Source organism: Meriones unguiculatus, chromosome 19, assembly GCF_030254825.1.
Source record: "Meriones unguiculatus strain TT.TT164.6M chromosome 19, Bangor_MerUng_6.1, whole genome shotgun sequence".
Taxonomy (NCBI): Eukaryota; Metazoa; Chordata; class Mammalia; order Rodentia; family Muridae; genus Meriones; species Meriones unguiculatus.
This window is the reverse complement of record NC_083366.1, coordinates 37,990,345-38,008,441: the sequence shown is the minus strand read 5'-3', so window position 1 is coordinate 38,008,441 and position 18,097 is coordinate 37,990,345. Positions and strand designations below refer to the sequence as shown.

The 18,097-nt window shown below is 42.9% G+C and overlaps 1 protein-coding gene across 1 annotated transcript in view; it reads right to left on the bottom strand.

Moving 5' to 3' along the window:
* Window positions 1–640, bottom strand: part of Aoah (acyloxyacyl hydrolase) — a 226,754-nt gene extending 226,114 nt beyond the window's left edge. The window contains exon 1 of the mRNA XM_060372382.1: window positions 172–640. Within this exon, the coding sequence (XP_060228365.1) occupies window positions 172–298 (127 nt within the window). The 5' untranslated portion in view covers window positions 299–640. The remainder of the gene's footprint in view (window positions 1–171) is intronic.
* Window positions 641–18,097: the final 17,457 nt, after the last annotated feature.

The window sequence follows — 18,097 nt, the reverse complement described above, 5'->3', positions numbered from 1 at the left end:
AATACGTAGTCAGGCTATCGTCTTTCTGCCGATCTTCCTTCCTCTTCCCCTTAAACACTAGGAATCCAGACAGGTACATGCTACCACATCTAACTTTGAGGTTGAAGAATTATTGTGCCAGCAAAGTACCAGACCTCATTGTTATGAATGCATAGAAAAAAATGTACATACCTATACAGCTATGGACATCAGAGTAGCTGGCACCTGGCCGGTCCACATAAGGCACAGAGACCAAGGAGTGAGAGAGCAGGAGAAGAAACAGAGGGGTGGCCTTGAGGCCTTTCCAGGGGGACTTCATCCTGAGCTGTAGAGCAGGAGCCACGATCTTGGTCCACACGATCGCTCTATTTCTGAACCTTCTTTGGCCCCTCTGTAGTTACCGTATCCCAATGCACACTGCTGTAAACACACTTTGCAACAAGTATGACGCAAGTGTATGTGCACCAACGCACGCGCATGCACACACACATGCACACCCGACAGAGCTGGCTATTTTGAGACCTCTGAGAGAAGCTCAGCTGTGCAGGTCTGGGAAGAACTGGAGAAGTCCTTGGTGAGCCTTCCCTCTGAGCAAAGACTTCAAGGAAAAGAAATACCCAAGTTACACAGTGACAGCAACAGCACCTCCGGCCTCTGGCTGAAGTCAGTGACCATAAACCACATGAACCTTGAGGTTTGCCCAAAGCACACTGTCGGGTTGGAAGAGAGAGGCCCTTCCCCTTTCATTCTTACAAAACAAAATTAAGTACAAACTCAAAGCAAAGAAGAAAACGCCACACCAACTACTCTCAGCCCCTCAAGAATCCAATTGGTAGCACCTACAGAGTGAAGAAGTTACAGTTGTCATGTATAATAATTATGGTTATAAGCTATAATGCAGAATTATGTTTAAATTTACTCAGGTTTCTTTTAAATGGCTGTATATTTGAGGATATTGCTTTGCCAGGGAACCTTCTGGTCAGCGATAACTTTCTTCTAGTAAAGAGAGACTATTCCTTGCAGAGTCCAGCTTTCTTAAAGTCTTCTATTACATATGAACAAAACAACAAGCTGTCAGCAGGGTTAGCTCTTAAGTCTAATAAGAAAGAAGACGTGAGATCTAGGCACCTCATATTTACTTGCCTGGGCAGGCGGCATCATTTTCCCCTCGGAATCTGAAGATGTGTTTGTTTTCCATCTGTGGGAAATTTGTTCACTTTTAAGAGACCGATTCTTTTCTGCTTTGAAGGTGAGAATTTGGCATTGTTTTTCTGGGGAAAGTAATCTGAAAAAAGGGGGTTTGAAAATGAAAGATATATAATCTGAATGCCGTTTTTTTTTTAAATAGGATATACCAAAGTTGTATGCAACACTCAGACAAGCTCAAAGGCTAAAGTCCCTCTATCCAGATAAGAGTGTACCATCATGTGACTGTTCCTTCTTTTTGCTCTGAGAAAGACTTGTTATTGACTTAGAATTATGCAAGTCAGCTAAATTGGTGAGCTTTTTTTTAAATAGAACAGCTTTTTTCTTTTCTTTTCTTTTTTTTTATAATTTCATACATGTATTCAATGCATCATCATACTCATCCTCAATCCCCCCACTCCACATACACAGTATCTGGTCACCTCCTACCACGCCCCCTTCTCGCCCTCATGTCCTCCCCTGAGTACTATTAGTACTGCTTGTTGATTGCTGATTTGGCCTTTTGTAAAGGTCTTTTGTTTGTCCAAGGAGCTGCTGCTTTTGGTCCTAGACCTCATGGACATGAGAAGCTTTAGATAGAATGATGAAGTGAATGAACAATAAAGGGCCAATGTTTGACTTTCACATCTGCCTTGATGTGACGACTGTATCAGGCGAGCAAGCTGGCTTACTACCTCCGGTTTCCTCAGTTAACTTGGGTAATGGTAGTATCACTTTACAGGGTTACTGCAAGGGTCCAGGTGATGTTGAACCCATGCCAGGCAAGAAGAAAATAAATTAAAGCTTTGGCTATTTCCCAGGTAAAGATGCTAGCACATCTGTGGTCCAGGCCAAGCTGTGAGGGAGCTTTGAGCTCTATGACAGCTGCAGGGCAGCATGTAATGCTTGGAAAAAATATCTCAAAACACCAAAATGCAGAATTTACTGAACATCTTTTCTGGGCCAGTCAGTCCTCTGTCTGACTTGGAGGCTGAAGGAATGTTCTAGAAAGGCCTGAGATGTTCTGGAGTAGCTTCAAGGCCTGAGAATCTGGCGGTCCCAATGCACAGCTGGGTGCAGGCACGGACAGAATCATAGTCAGGGCTGGTGCAAATCATATCACCATCCATGTGTGAGCAGGTCAGCTCCACCCACAACCATCCCAGGAGCTGGAAGCTTTGAATACATCTGGTGCGCTCAGACCTTGAGTTGGCACAGTAAATGACCCTGATTTATCTCTCCAGCAGCAAGCAAGTCCCTTACCTTTCAGTGGGTGACATGCCTTCACTAGAAAAGAAGTTAAGATGTTTTCCTTGTGAGAGTTATGGCTGGGTAGTACCATACCTAAAAGAGGGCAATGCTTCTCACATTTGGCAGCTGAGTTCTTAGTGGGCAATGCCAAAGGGACACAGAAACGGGTGAGTGAAGTTACCAGCTTACCCTAGAAGTAATACATCTAGGCGCACACTGTCACCTCAGTGGTTCCCATCACCAAAGTAGGGGCTCTAGACTGCAGCATCATTTCCTGCCAGGGCTCCTTTGTTCATTGGGTACTGAATACAAATGGCCTAGACCTCTGATCCTCCTGGTGAGAGGTCAGGAGCCACCTGTGGTGTGAAAGAACTGGTGGGCCCCTGGGTGACATCCCCAGAGGAGCATGGCTGTCACAGTCGCTCCAATTTTGATTATCTCACCGTCTGTTCCTGAGAATGAAGTACCTTCCTTGCTGTGCTCTGTTCCTCTCCTCGGATACAAACCTCAGCCATCCTCTCTGCAGCAGGGGGCTGGGAATTCATGATCCTGAAAAGTGCACCTGTGCTTCTGTTCCCTATGAATTCCCTTTCTGATTACATCTGACTTTTATTGGATTCCACCTCTCTCTCATAGCAAGTTCTTCACCAGCAAGAGAAATAGAGAAAGATGGAGGCAAGGAAAAAGGAGATAAGAAGCTTGTGTTGCTACTAGGCCCTCCTGGTCTTGCTTTCTCTCGGTGTGCCTAAGTTTGCACTGCCCTCTCCTTGGTCTGGCTCCAGACTTGTCCATGCTACCTGCTAAACACAGACCCTTTCCCCCTAGTCTGAGCCCCATTCCGTACCATGTCTGCCTGGCTCAGGAGCTGGTATGTTGATCCTGACAAGGCAGCATGTGGGTAACAGCTATTTATTTCACTATAAGGATTTATTTATTCATAGTTTAGGTGTGCCTGCATATACATCTGTACACCACATGTAGGCAAGAAGAGGGTGTTGGATTTTGAGTTTCAGATGCTTGTTATCCACCAGGTGTGGGTGCTGGAAACCAAACCTGGGTCTGCCAGGGCTGTAAATGTTCTTGCAGAATCATCTTTCCAGCCCTTTTTTTAACTATAAAATGTAAGATTACGAGGATTAAGAGAGCGTATTTATTTAAAAAAAAAAAAAAAACCTAAAATTTAATGCAAGATAAATGTAAACCAACCCACCAAAAATGACAAAAATCTGAGGTGATATAAATGCCAGCTACCAGGATGTGGTCATCACACACTGCTTATGCATATTGGAAGGTCACGTGGTACATTGAAAGTATGTGGAACTGCTATGCATCAATTAAAAACTCTTTATTTTAAAATGTAGAGCTGACAGTGAATCCGCATTGCCTTCCTCCAGTGTTACACTGAATTTTAATATTTTACTTGCTCACTAACTCAGGTCACTTCAAAAGCTTCGTTTTATTAATACAAGCACAAAATCACAATGTACAATAGGAATTCAGAAAACCCCAGAGAAATATGCTTTTAGTAAGTGTGAGTGGTTCTCGTGCTTGATATGTGAGTTCTTATTGATGAGTTCATGGGGCATCAATTGTGGTCATTCTTCCTGGCAGAAAAATGTGGAGACCATTCCTGTGAGGCACACATCAGGGATTTACAAAGAGCCAGCTACCCGGAAGGAGCTGGCTCCTCCATGCCCTTGTGAATGTATCAGAAGACTGCAGGCCCTGCACACTAGCCAATAGGATTTGTGCCCTATACTCCTTCCCGCCCTTCAATTCATTATTCATCAATGCATTCACTTTGGGATTTTAAAGTTTTAGGAAAAGAGATGCATCTGCTAAGAGTAGAGGTTTTATGATGTTTTTGATCAATTTTCAGAAATACAGATATCAGAGGGAACTGGAGACATGGTTCAGTGAGTAAAGAGTACTTGCTGTGACAGCAAGAGGACCTGTGTTCAAATCCTCAGCAAGTACATAGGTGCTGGGTGTAATTATGCTTTCCCAGGACCCTAGCCAGCCTGCCCAGCCAAAAGGCAGGGGGTGGTGGGAGGAGCTTCAGTGAGAGACTGCATCTCAAAAGCTAGGGTGTAGAGAGAGAAAGGCATTTAATATCGTCCTCCTCTTGTGTGTGTGTGTGTGTGTGAATCCTCTCTCACACCCCCACATGCACACAAACACACACACACAAGAGCATGCACACACACGCCTCTTTGGAAATGCATGTATAAGAAACGTGTGTCATTTATAACACAGCTGCCTCTAAGGACAATCAGTTCCATTAAGTGGGTGCTTTTTCATCTTCTGGCCACTAGGTTAAGGGAAAGAGCTGAGGTGGATTGAAGAGGGAAGAGTAAAGAGGGAGGACATACTGTTGTACTGTTGGCTACACAGACGTGGTGTGGTACTGGGAGGTGGACATGGCAAAAGCCAGTGCTAACAAGGGTCGTTCTGGATCTGTGATGTAGTTTTTCGTGTGTTAGGGAGATGGTGAGCTGTTCAGGCCTTCTGTGGAGTGAGTGGAGATCAATGAGTAGCTGGGTTTCCTGTTTGGGACAGAGCTAAGAGTGACTGGCAGAAGCAAGCACAAAAGTGGACGAGCTATGTAAACACAGGCCTCAGGGATTCGCAAGTTATCATAGGAGGACTTCAGACTCTCAAAAGTGACAGATCAAAGCCAGTTAGCTTTACACCGTCTTCACCCAGTTCTCTGAGCTATGAAGGTAAGTTTGAATGATGATAAACACTGCTTCACTAAGAATGGGGGTCATTCAATTCTCTTTAGAGAAAGGAAATCCAGAGACTGTCCTTCTACCCTAGGACTGGCTTTTGCCCTCTGGAGTAGCTCACAGCTTTAAATGACTGCGAGCATGCCAACCAGCCTGCTTATGTTGCAGGCCAAAAGAAGAAAGCAGAATGAAGAGCACATCACATGTTCCCTTAGGAGAAAGATCTGTTTGCTTTTCATCAGCCACACCCAGTTGCAAAGGGGGCTTGGAAACGGAGTCACATGTTCACTCACAACTGCATAGGAAGTAGGCATGAGTTGTTTTAGACTGTGGGCAATGTGGTCAGCATTATGCTTTGAAAAATGTGGTCTTCGTACTCAACTCCAACATATAAGTCATGTGTGAGCTTAGGCGATTTTTTTCTGAATTATATTTTTTATTATCTTTTATTACAAGTTTTAGGAAGGTGAGTAGAAACACAGTTTTGCCTATTTTTTTTTTTTAATGATGGGCGGATATTGATGTTCCCTGGAAGCATTTTAACCCACACCCTGGTTTGTTCTCCAAAAGCCCAGGCGAAAATTTGAGGCTGTTGAGGCTCACTTGGGTGGGGCCATGTGTGGAAGTAGGCTCCTGTCTTACAGGGGGATTGCATCTACATTTCAAAAAGTAAAGCTGTGGATTAGCTATGTGCTTCCTGATTTACGTCCAGACAGGAAGCTGGAAATCAAGGATAAACAGAATGCCACAAAGTGCTTTGTGTTCCGGGCAGATGACATAGAGCCCTGCAGTTGTGTGGGATCTTTAAATTCATTGGCCAAGGCAGTGACGGTCACGAGGTCTGTGCCATCCAGTGTCTGGATAAGTGAAGACATGTCTGCGCTCTGGAGGACAGTTTCACTCCATCTGCCAGAATGCCCACGTGAGCTTGGATGTGTTCCTGGCTTTACAAGTCCTTGTGATTGGACTCAGAGAATAGGTGTGCTCAGATGACCACAACCCTCTTTGCAAGGTGGGCGGCAGAGAACAGGTGCCGTACTGCTCTGTAGTTGAAGAGTTCAAAGCTCCCCGGGGCCTATCTCATCAAGAGTAAAGGCTTCAGATAGTCCCACAGATCTCTGAGTCATCCGGAGCCTGCTCATGTCTCCAACCATGCTTCTAATCACATTTCTCTTGTGTTCTGCTTTCTGATCATACTGAATTATGTTTGATGCCCCAAGACACAAGCAGACACCCATGCCCCACTGCTTTGGCCTGTGCTACTACTTGCCTGTAATATCCCTTGCCTGGCCCTGCAGACTGCTCCTTTCCTTTCAGGGTTATTTTCTGAGAAGGGCTCCCTGTCCTTTGTCAAGGGTTCTTTGCTCCAGTCTCGGTGTTCACCAGACACTTTGACATCAGTGTTCATCTGTGTCTCCCGGTAGCTGTGGGTTCCTGGATGGCAGGGTATTTGGTATCATCACTAAAAAGCATATACTGGACTCTAGGCAGATACTCATGGAGTGTTAGTGAGACAAAATGAGTGAAACAGAGCAAAATAATATATATATATATATATATATATATATATATATTAGATATTGCAGTCCGTAAAGTAAGGGGAATAGATATTTTTTGCTGTTGTTTTGGAGAGTATTATGTAAAAGAAAAGCATCTGAGGCAGTAAATTTGGGCCTCTGAACTGAAGCTTGGTGTCAACGCTGAGAAGAAAGATCAGCATTGGAGGCAGTGTGCACTGAGCATCAAGAGGGGATTCCAGAGGCAGCACCAGGACTGTGCAGAGAGAAAACAGGAAGCCAGAGGGCAGCGCCTCAGTGGGCGCGTGAAGTCCGCAGTTACACAATTTCCTGCAAGTCTCTCATACTTTCCTATCAAGATGGCAAAGTTTATTTCCTTAAAGACTTGTGCCTGGCCCAGCCTGGGGGTGGTGGAGGGGACAAAGGGCAGTCCTGGAGACACTTCGCAGAGCTGATTTCCTCCGAATCAGAGCTGCTTGCAGGGCTGGAAGGTGGCATGCAGTCTGATCCCTAGTCAGGGGAAAGAAGAAAGGGTGCCCTTGGTGTGTGTGCCTGCTGCAGCCGGTCCCCTTCAGCTTAGAGGTGTCTTTATTGCCCTAGCTATGACTTGAGATTCACGTGTGGTGGGAAAGAGCATCTAACGTAGACCTGGATTACTGAGTGACAAGGAGAGGCGGTTATCCTGCACCCTGGTGAAAGGGGCGGAAGTCCATCCGAGAGAACCTGTGCTTTTCTTTTCCACCTGCTCCTCTTAAGAGAACTTTGAAAAGTGACCCTGTGGCCTTCTATAGTTTTTGAATATGCTTATGGGAGAGAAGCAGTGGAGGACAAGTTCTGATCAGCAGAGCACTGTCAGAAGGTACAGGGTTCAGTATGAACTGAACCCAATTTCAAGGTAGAGATCAAAGATTTTTTTTATTTTTATTTGTCTTGAGACATTTGAGTCTCTCTCTCTCTCTCTCTTTCTCTCTCTCTCTCTCTCTCTCTCTCTCTCTCTCTCTGTGTGTGTGTGTGTGTGTGTGTGTGTGTGTGTGTCTCAGGATGGAACCAAGGACATTGCACATGCTTGACAGGTACCTTGCCACTTCCCACATCTCTAGCCATGTACTAGTGCATTTTTACAAGAGAATAGGGAAGTCAGAGGATGAAGATGAGGGCTGACAGAGCTAAGGAAGTGAAAAATTACCAAAGGGACACAGGAGTCCAATCCACGTGGAGTCCATCTGCTACTGCTAACTGGTACTTTCCAAAGCATTCCCTTCCCCCTACACACACAGAGCACTGGGAGATAGGAGTCTTGACCTCATGTACACTGAAACAAAACAAATTTTCCAGGCAGCCTTGATCCTTCCTAGGCAGGTACTTACTTAAGTGAGCTAGTAAGTAGCTAGTTAAGGTCACCCTGAGCATGAAGCCTTAAGCTGTCAGAATCTATGTTACCATTGGCTTAAGCCTTCAGGCCAAGATGTAGATGTGACATGAGGTCTCAGAGGAACCTGGTTAGCTGTGCTAAAGGACAGAATCTGTCACCATGTGTGTTCCTATTAAGAATTTCCTTTTGGCTGAGTCTGGATGGGCCTGTGGCCAAATGCCTGGGTTTGTGTGTGGCCTTATCTTGGTAGCCCCCCGACACACACACACACGGAGAGCTAAAACATTTAATTTTTCAATTAAATAATTTATTTATTTATTCACTTTACAACTCCTCCCTCCTCTACTCCCAGGCGCACTCTCCTTACCCTACTCTTCCTCTTATCTCTCCTCCCCTACTCCTCAGAAAAGGGGATTCTCCCCCCTACTAATCCATGTGGTCTCTGAAACAGACAGACTTCATACACAAAAGTCTGGACTCCAAGATAACAACGTGAAGGTTTCTTCTTCTTTTAAAGATGAGGCCTCCCATCAGTGTGCCCAGTCCTGATACAACTTGATGTGAGGTCTCATCTTTAAGAGAAGTAGAAGCCTCTGCCTTGGTGTACAAAGTCTGTTTCAGAGACCATATGGACGCTGAGGTGGCAGGATAAAGGAGAGGGCTCTGCTGCCCTGACCTCTCATCTATGTCTGCAAGAAAACCTGGTGTGTGTGATTGAATTCTGCCCGTTGACCTCCCAGACCAGAGAGAATCCATTTCTGGCTCTCTTTTGACTGGCTGGGTTGCAAGAATATACCATTCAGCTCCCTTGGTAATTGTAATAGGATCCAAGAACTGCACAATTGAGTTCAGACGATACAATTCAGTTTAAAACTGGGGGTTGTTTATAGCCTTGTCTCTCGGGAACATTTGTGTGCAACAACAGATAATGGGAACAGGGTGTAACCTTGGGATTAGGTAGGGTTTGTCAGTGTGTGCCACATCCGGGTTATTAAGGGTCCTACTCAGTTAGGTCTATTTCTTTAATGCTGTGCTAAGGGCGCATTAACATTATTCATTTAGATTAACCCAGTCTCAAAACACAGGCAGTGTCTAGTGATCAGAGGTGACCTTGCATGTTCCAAGACTCAGGAAAGAACTGTATATATAGATCTCCAAAGATAAATATCGTCAAACAGCTCTCTCACCCTTCCAGTCTCCTGATAATACTGCTACTGCTTGTCATTACTGCCTCAGGTAGCAGGCAGGGAAAAAGGGGGGTCACAAGGTCACCCAACCAGGGTTGTTAAATGTGTTGCCTCTGGAGTGGAAACTGACAGTTACAATAAGGTTGATGTCCCACCCCCCACCCCCAGGATGGCAAGCGAGCACATGCCTTGACTCCACTCTCAAGGAGACGGTGACCCCACAGTGAAGTTAGTAGCTGGAAACATGGGCAGACTACTACAGGAACAGACGACAGGGTGGAAGGCCTGTTCCTGATTCTGAAGCTGAACTTAACTCTGCTGTGTCCTTTCATGTTCCTTCAAGTGCTCTCACTTCCCACTCGTTCTAAAGGACCAACATATTAGTCATTCACACTTCAACTGAGTAAATATTTTGCAAGAGGATATAAAAGTAAGATCAAAATTGTTGGCTGAATAGAAATCACATGCCAAATTACAATCAGAATGAAAGAACCTACATTTAAAAAAAAAAAATCTATGTGGCTGTTAAATTCCACAATGTGGAAAGCTATTCTTTTGATATGCCTTAGTAAAACAATTACCAAATCGTTTCTTTTACTTCTATATATGTGGACATTATGCTTGGGTTTTGCCACTAGGCAAAGGTCAAAGTTCGACTAACCTCGTTGGTTAGTCACAGATAGAAAAAGGTAGCCCTGGGCCCTCATCTGATTCAATCCAGAGCAGGAAGGCATGTCAACTATTCATGCTAGAGACTGAAATGGTCAGTCTCTTTGCAGGGAGCTCCGGACTACTGACTCAGGATCTGCCTATGACTGCTTCAGCTCCTGCCAAACAAGTGCAATCCTCCTTTTACTAGATTTCTGCCGCCACCAAACTCTCGTCCTTTCCCATGAAGCCTAGGAGGCTACCTGATACCACCAGTGTTGCTGAAATCTCAGTGGAGGGGCCTGACTTCTCAAACGACATCTTTCCCACCCACCTGTCTTTTCATGGGTTCCAGTTTGTTTTTGCTGATGTGGTGAATACCATGAGCAAGCATCCTGAAGCAACTTCGAGGAGGTTTATTCAACTTTTATGTTCCACTCCTTCATTGAGGGAAGCCAAAGCCAGAACTCAAGGAGAGAGTTTGAAGCACAAACTCTAGAGGAACACAGCTTACTGGCTTGCCCTCTAGCTTTCTTATACAACCCAAGAAGAGGGCTACCAGGGGTGGTACTGTCCTCAGTAGACTGAGCTCTCTTATATCAATTAGCAATGAAAAATGTCCCACAGACATGACCACAGGGCAGTGTGAGCGAGGTAATTCTTAACTGAGACTCCTTCAGATAAGGTGTGGCTATGTCAAGTTGGATATTTTTCCTGGTAGAATATCACCTCAGTAGCAGTGTTCAGGTGACCTCCCCTTGTCCATCTGGGCTCGGGATTGGTTCCATCTCACTGGTTTTCACAGCTGAAGTCCAGGGGATACCTGGATTTTTAGTTACTTGATTTGTTTGCAGCTGATAGTTTCTGAGTTAGGATGTCCCAAATGCTGGAGTCACTCCAAGTCAGAGACGTCATTAGGAATTCGTGGTAAAGCCTGAAAGGTCAGTCATTATGTTGCTTATTACCTGGTAACTCCTCATCCTCATGCTAATGGCACCCGCGCTTTGCCACACACTGTCAGAGTGCTGTTGCCTCTGTGACTCACTCTTCGTAGCTCATGAAAATATAATGGCCCATCTGATGTCTTCCAGGGAGTGACTCTTAGGAAGACATCTCACTACAAACTGAGCAGTGTGAGTAAAACACCCAAGCAGAAATTCGATTCAGTTACTTGAGATTTCTTTTCTGTACCGGTGAAGAATGCCTGTGGCCTCAGCCTTAAAATAAGAAATCTTACTTGTGGTTTAAAAGATTTCCTGCCATTCTTTGATATGAGGAATTGCTTAGGTTTCAAAAACAATATAGATTGGAAGGCAGCTTCTTAGAAGGGCCTACATGAAGATACATGTGTAGAAGCGATCTGCACTGGTTTACACCCAAATGCCTAATCCCAACAGCTTTGAGAGTTCAGCATCGGAGTGATCAGACACAGGTGTGCGGCGTGCTTGCCGGCTCCTGTGTAGGGAAATGGAATGTTCTTAGCCGCTGACAACAGAGACTTTTGTCCTGTCACTGACAACTCAAAATGTAGACATTGTGCTCCCACACGGTCAAACGTCCTGCATTGTAAGGTGATGAATGAAAAGAATCAGAACTGACCCTTCTTCCTCATTTCCTTCCATATGTGAATTTTAATATAAACTCAAGGGAATTGTACACTGAAATGGTAAAAATGTTTCAGTGAACATCTTTTAGACTTTCAGTATTAAAATTATTATGCATAAAAGTTGTGATTTGTGTTAATGTCAGTATATATGTAAGTATGTATACATATATATGATCTCATATATGAGGTATTTAAGATATATGACTTACATATACACATATACTTTATGTATATAAGTATCATACATATGTAATATAAGATATATACCTTATCTTCCTTATATACATATATTTGTATCTTATATACATATAGAGTATATATGTATATAATGTGAAAACAAACAAAAAAAACAGGCCTAAATTAATTGGCTCAACAGCCTTCACAAGGTGCTAGAAAACGGTATTGATTCATTTACTCAATGCACATTTATTGATTATTTCCAGGCCGGCATTGTTACAGACATGAATGTTAAGAAAATTTACATAGATTTCTGCCATTACTGTTGACTACTGGTGCAATCTGGAAAATTGATTGATTTCAAGTAGTTGAATCACTTTTGCATTTTGTCACTATTTAGTCACATAATCAGAGTTGACAGGTACATGCAAATCCTGACCCTAGGACACTCAGGAGCCCATTGCTGCCACAAACAGCTGAATCTGGGCTGCAGTATCTTTTGCTGTAGCTGAGGCTGGCCTTTAGCACCTCTGTTCAGGATGATTACTGTGCTGTTTGCAGCATGTGCTAGAAGAAAACAAAAGACCCTCTTGCAAAAAACTAATCACTAGGCCTTTTAATCTATTCATAATTATTCATAAAATGCATTTTATATTTTAGAGTCACAAACCACTCTGACAATATTAGGAAAGCTATTTGTCTCTTTTAAGTACATAAAACTTTAAAGTAATTTTAAATTATTTTTTACATACATGCATGTAATGGCATACAAACACTACAGTAATTTATTATATTTTGATCATATTCATTGAACATTTCCTTCCCACCCCTCCTTCCTACTCTCTCTGGAGGCCTCATTTTAGCACATTTCCTCTCCCACCTTTGTATCTTCTAAAAAGTATAGCCCACAGAGTTTAATTTCTAGTAAGTGCATGTCGGTGAGGTTATTTCCTGGATCATGGGCAACTTGCCAGTGGCTACAGCTCTGAAGTAGACTTATTCTCCCTCTTCCACACACTGCTGACTGCAGTAGCTCATCAGTGAAATGAGGCCTAACTTGCTCCTCCCCCATCTATGATGGAACCTTGATGGGCTCAATCACATGCAGGTAACCATAACTGGCTTGAGTTCACAATGGCAATGACTGTGTTATATCTAGGAGACAGCTTTCCCCATCCCTCTTCCTATCCTCTGGCTCTTACACTCTTTCTTCCTCCTCTTCTGTGATGTTCCTTGAGGTTTGGGGTGATTTAGAGCTGGGAACTCAACAGTCACTTCTTCTCAGCATTTGGCCAGTTATGAGTCCATGGTAACTGCTGCCCACTGAAAAGAGTAGGTTCTCTGGCCAAGGCTGAAACCCAAGGCTAACATTAAAAATTTAGAAGGCAGTTGACAACATGTCTATCTAGAAAAACAACAGATGTATATTTTTCCTGTAGAACCTATAACTTTCCCAGCCATGGGCTCTTGACCAGATTTTATAGCACCAGACATGAATAAACTTATTCCGGTGGAATAAGCTTTAAATCCAAATGGAAAATGTTGGGTTACTCCAATAGCATTTCTGATACCATTTTGGTTGTGGATATCTTGGCTGGTGGGTAAATAGTCTAGCATTCGAGCATTTGGGGTCCACCACTGAGTAAGCCCATAGGTGATTTTCTTCTTTAGTGGTCTACATAGCACCTTCTGGCACCGTGAAAGCTACCAACAAGGAGGAAGTACCCAGGTCATTTTTAGTTTGCTTTCTGTATGTCTTGCAACCAAAGTTACATGTGATTTTTTTTTTAAATCTTATCTTCTTAGGAAGTAGTTCTTAACCTTCCTAGTGCTATGACCCTTTAATGTGGTTCCTCATGTTATGGTGACCTCCAAATTAGAAAATTATTTTGTTGCTACTACATAACTGTAATTTTCCTACTGCTATGAATCATAACATAATATCTGCTATGCAGGATTTTCAATCCACAGGTTGAGAACCACTGTTCTAAGAGCTGAGGAATCTCACCTCGCCAAGAACTCTTGGCCTGGAAGGCCTTACTTTCCTTAAGTACATTTTCTCTATGTCACACATGTGAAACTTACATGAATGAGATTCCTGTCTTTAAAGTTAGTAATTCAGGTGAAGACATTGTGTGAAATCCCTTGGCATGCTGTTAGATTGTGGAATATGTGCTTCTTGTTGAGCAAGATCAGCAGAGAGCACATGTCTGTGCTGATGAGTTGATCTTGGTTGTGGGAAAATTGCAGCCCAAGTTCTGGTTTTCTTTTTGCAAGCTAGATGCCCTGCAGTTGAGTTCCCTTCATTTCTTCTTTCTAGTTTTGGACAGAAAAAAAAAAAAAAACAAAAACAAAAACCATGCTCCTCTGTATGTGTAATTTCACATATTTAACCATATTCTTCAGTGCAAGGTTGCATTCCTCTTTTCGTTTTTGAGGAAATCTACTGAAGGCAGCTGTGGCTGGGGTGCTTTGTGAGGCTGTAATGGTGACATTATCTTATAACTGGTCATGGAAGTTATTAGTCAATGTGAGAACCTGTACATTATCTCCCCAAAGATGTTTATGTACTAACCTGGAATCTACAAACATATTTGCTTATCTGGCAAAAAAGAATTACTTGTTGATTTTAGATTAATTTCTGTCTTAAAGTCAGGAGACTATCAATTTCAGGCATTGTTATTCCAGTAGTTTGGGGAGTTAAACACAGGATCTTGTACATGCTACGTCAATAGCTCAAACAGCATTATTAAAAGAGCCAGAAGAGCCTCAATAAGAGTAGAAGATGAGGTCAGGAAAACAGCTTGGAGCATAGAAAAAAAGGTACTGTGGGCCAAGAAATATGGGTGGTCTCTGAAAGTAGAGTAGTCCTTCTCTGAACATCTCAGAACCCAGATATGCCAATACTTTGATTTTGGTCTTCAAGAACCTTTTGGATTTCAGACATCCAAATATGTAAGAGAAGTCTGAGTTTTAGCATAATTTTGTAATTTATTGTAATCAGAACAGAACACTCATATGATCTAATTTTGGTGGGATGAAAGGTTAAACTAGAAGTAAGATCAGATGTGCAGGTTACCTGACAGGTATCATTACCTCATATCATGGATGAAGAGAGTAGGATCAGACAGATTAACCCCACAAGAGCACGGGGACTGTTTATTACCTACTGGGCATCTGGTCTCCTCATCACCCAGACCTAGCTGCTATGTGGATCATGTTCCATTAGTATTAACTAAGTGAATGATGAATGAATGTGTGAAGAAATTGTTATCAAAAAGCCTTCGAGAGCCTTAATATGCCTATAGCAGATTCCAACAAAGCTTTCACAGTGACTTTTGATAACAAATAGTGTTATGATATCCCATTTATAATCATACCCTTCATGCTGGTTGCCTACAAGATAAAAGAAAGACTTCTATCATTAGCAGGAAATAAAGAAGTCACATCTTATTAACCTAAGCAGCCAGGCCATTTATAGAATTTTGGAGCTCAGTACATGTGGAAGCAAAGACAAGGTATCTAGAATGGATGGACCCTGTCCTCAAGTGTCATCTCTTGGTCAAATTTATGAGTGACTGAGTCCAGAGGGCTGAGGTTCCTGAAAGAAACCCACAAAGAGAGAACGCAGAACCAGGAGAGGCTGTTCAACTCAAGAATCGTAAGCAGGAAGAAACCCTCTCAATCCTTTCCTCCCTCCCCTTTCTGCACACATGGCTCTCCCCAAGTCCACTGATAGGGGAGGTCTTCCTTTCCTTCCTTCTGATCCTAGTCTATTAGCTCTCATCAGGAGTGGCTGCATTGTCTTTCTCTGTGGCCTGGCAACAGAACCAAAAAATCTGGGCACAGGGGTCTTTTCTGAGACTGATACTCCAACAAAGGACCATGCATGGAGATAACCTTGAACCCCTGCACAGATGTAGCCCATGACAGTTCAGTGTCCAAGTGGGTTCCATACTAATGGGAACAGGGACTGTCTCTGACATGAACTTCCTGAATTTTTTTTTTCCTTCAGGTAATTTGTCACAACAAGAAAAAGGTAACTAATGCAGAAAATTGGTACCAAGGAGCTGCCATCCTCTGTGTTAAATCTGTATGTGGCTCATAAGCCTTTGGGGGTTCCATTGAGAGAGGAATTTAGAAGAATTTGAAGGTGTGAACTAGAGAGGCCTTGAGTGCTGTAAACAGACTTAACTGTCCATTCTAGTAGAAATTTGAAATGTTGGAATTGTACAGACAGTGGAAGCCTGTCTTCTGTGGTTTTAGAGGGGACAAGGACTTAGGAACTCAGCTGGAAACTATTTAGGTTACATTCTAGTTACACGGCCAGCAGGACTTTGACTGTGCCCTGAAAAAATTTGATTGAAACTAAATTCAATAGTAATGGGCTACAGAAATGTCAAGAAGATAGCATGCAGGCTGTGGTATGGCCACTGCTGATTGCCTTTGGTCAGAGTTACAAAGAGAAGAAGCAAAACCATGTGAAAAAAATATAGTTTGATATTTTTAAAGGATGTTTGAGCAAGTTTAAAGTTGCAGATAAGGCAAGTGATGAAAAACCTGATGTAATTACTAAAAACATTAGCATCCGTTAGGTAATGATTTCTTCTGAATTAAAACATCCACTGCCAAAGGGAGAAAGAGAGTGTAATAAGATGCAGGAAGTAAACAAAATCCATAAGTTTCAGGAATTTAGTGAAGCATACAAAATTCGCAAGGCCCTTTCTCAAGGTTGTATGAGAATTTAACGGTTACTGAATGGAGAAGATGCTCATCTAAGCTATCTGCAAGTCCTGCCAGGATATCTGGGGATGCAGCTCTCATAGCTATCACCTATATCAGAGTGGGCTTTCCAGTGATGTGGCTATGTTTGAGTCATCCGTGCTCCTGTAGGTATCCCTTACCCATGCTGTGAATTTGAGCCCAAAGAACTCACTGGTTTGCCAATTTAGACTTTGGTAGAATCATTACTTTAGTCTGTTGTTAGTATCATATCTGGGTAAATGGACATTTGTTCAGGTTTCCCCAGGGAAAGTCACACAACAGTATCATTAAAGGAACACGTTGTGGTCTGCACAATAAAGATTCCTTAATGGCAAGCCTACCGCCCTTCAAAGGATCTGTGCTATTTCTATTTGACAGCAGAGAGAATGCTACCAAAGAGGTTCCCTGCTCAAAACAACAGCTTTGGGAAATATTTTCTACATTCAGCTAGTTAAGGCACACAGGGGCCAGCATAGCTATTGTAAAAGAGAACCAGATAACATTCTGAGGTAGCAGGGAACATAGTAAGCATCAGCCTTAAGGCTTTGCAGATGTACAAAATGTAAGAAACACAAGCTCATGGAGGCTTGGGCTACATTAAGAAAGCCACTGAAACCAGGAAGTGTGTGGCAAAGTTGCATTCCAAGCAGAAAGGCTCTAAGAGGTCATTGCACAAATGTGTAAGAGTGAACCCCAAATTGCAATGGAGACCCCAAGGATACTGAAAATGTTAGAACCCAAAAAGGGCTGATGAGGAAAGCTGAAGGTACCAAGGTCAGTTGGCTCAAGAGGAGACTATATATACTGCACAGAGCAGAACTTGAGAGGCAGGGATACCCAAACCTATTGGAGTTCAGATGATGCCACCATGAGCATCTGGTATTGCCGGGAGCCAAAGCTATCTACTGAAGCCAAAAACAGTGAGCCAAAGCTATCTAGTGGAGACAAAGCTATTTACTGAAGCCAAAGCCAAGTAGTGAGCAAAGGTCATTTAGTGGAGACCTTAAGCTATTTAGTTGAAGAGTTACCTAGGACCCGAAATCATGGGTGATAGATTATGAGAACATCCGTCTGTTAGTTTTAGAGCATCCGTGAGATATTTTAAGAAAACATCCTTATGGCATCTTGCAGGTGCAATATTTAACCCATGAAAGTACTCTTCCTATCTCCTGCAGCAGTAAATTAACCTTCCCCCTTTCCTGTCTTCTCCCTATATAAGTTGGGTACAAATTTCTAATAAATGGAAGCCTTGATCAGACAAACAGACTTGGCTTCCTTCCTTGTGCTTCTCGTCCCCTCCCCCCCATTCCTTCCATTCTCCTTCCTTAGGAACACACGTTGAAGCCCCACTGGTCAGGGCATGGTATTGGACAAGGGCCTGAAGAGTTTGTTTTTTTCTCTGCTTGGTTCAGTATTGATTTAATCCAATCTCTTTTTTGCTCTCTTCCTGGCCCTTACTTTTGTAAATGGAATGGTCTGCTATGTTCCAATAACACATAATTTTTAAATCTTACTTTATAGGGGATCACAATTAGGGGCTCTCAGAAGAGATTTTGGACTTTTGAACAGCATTAAAACTGTTAAACCAGGCATTCTCAATCTGTGGGTCACACTTTTTGGGGAGTCAAATGAACTTTCCAAAGAGGTCACCTAAGCCCATCCAGCATATCAGATATTTACAT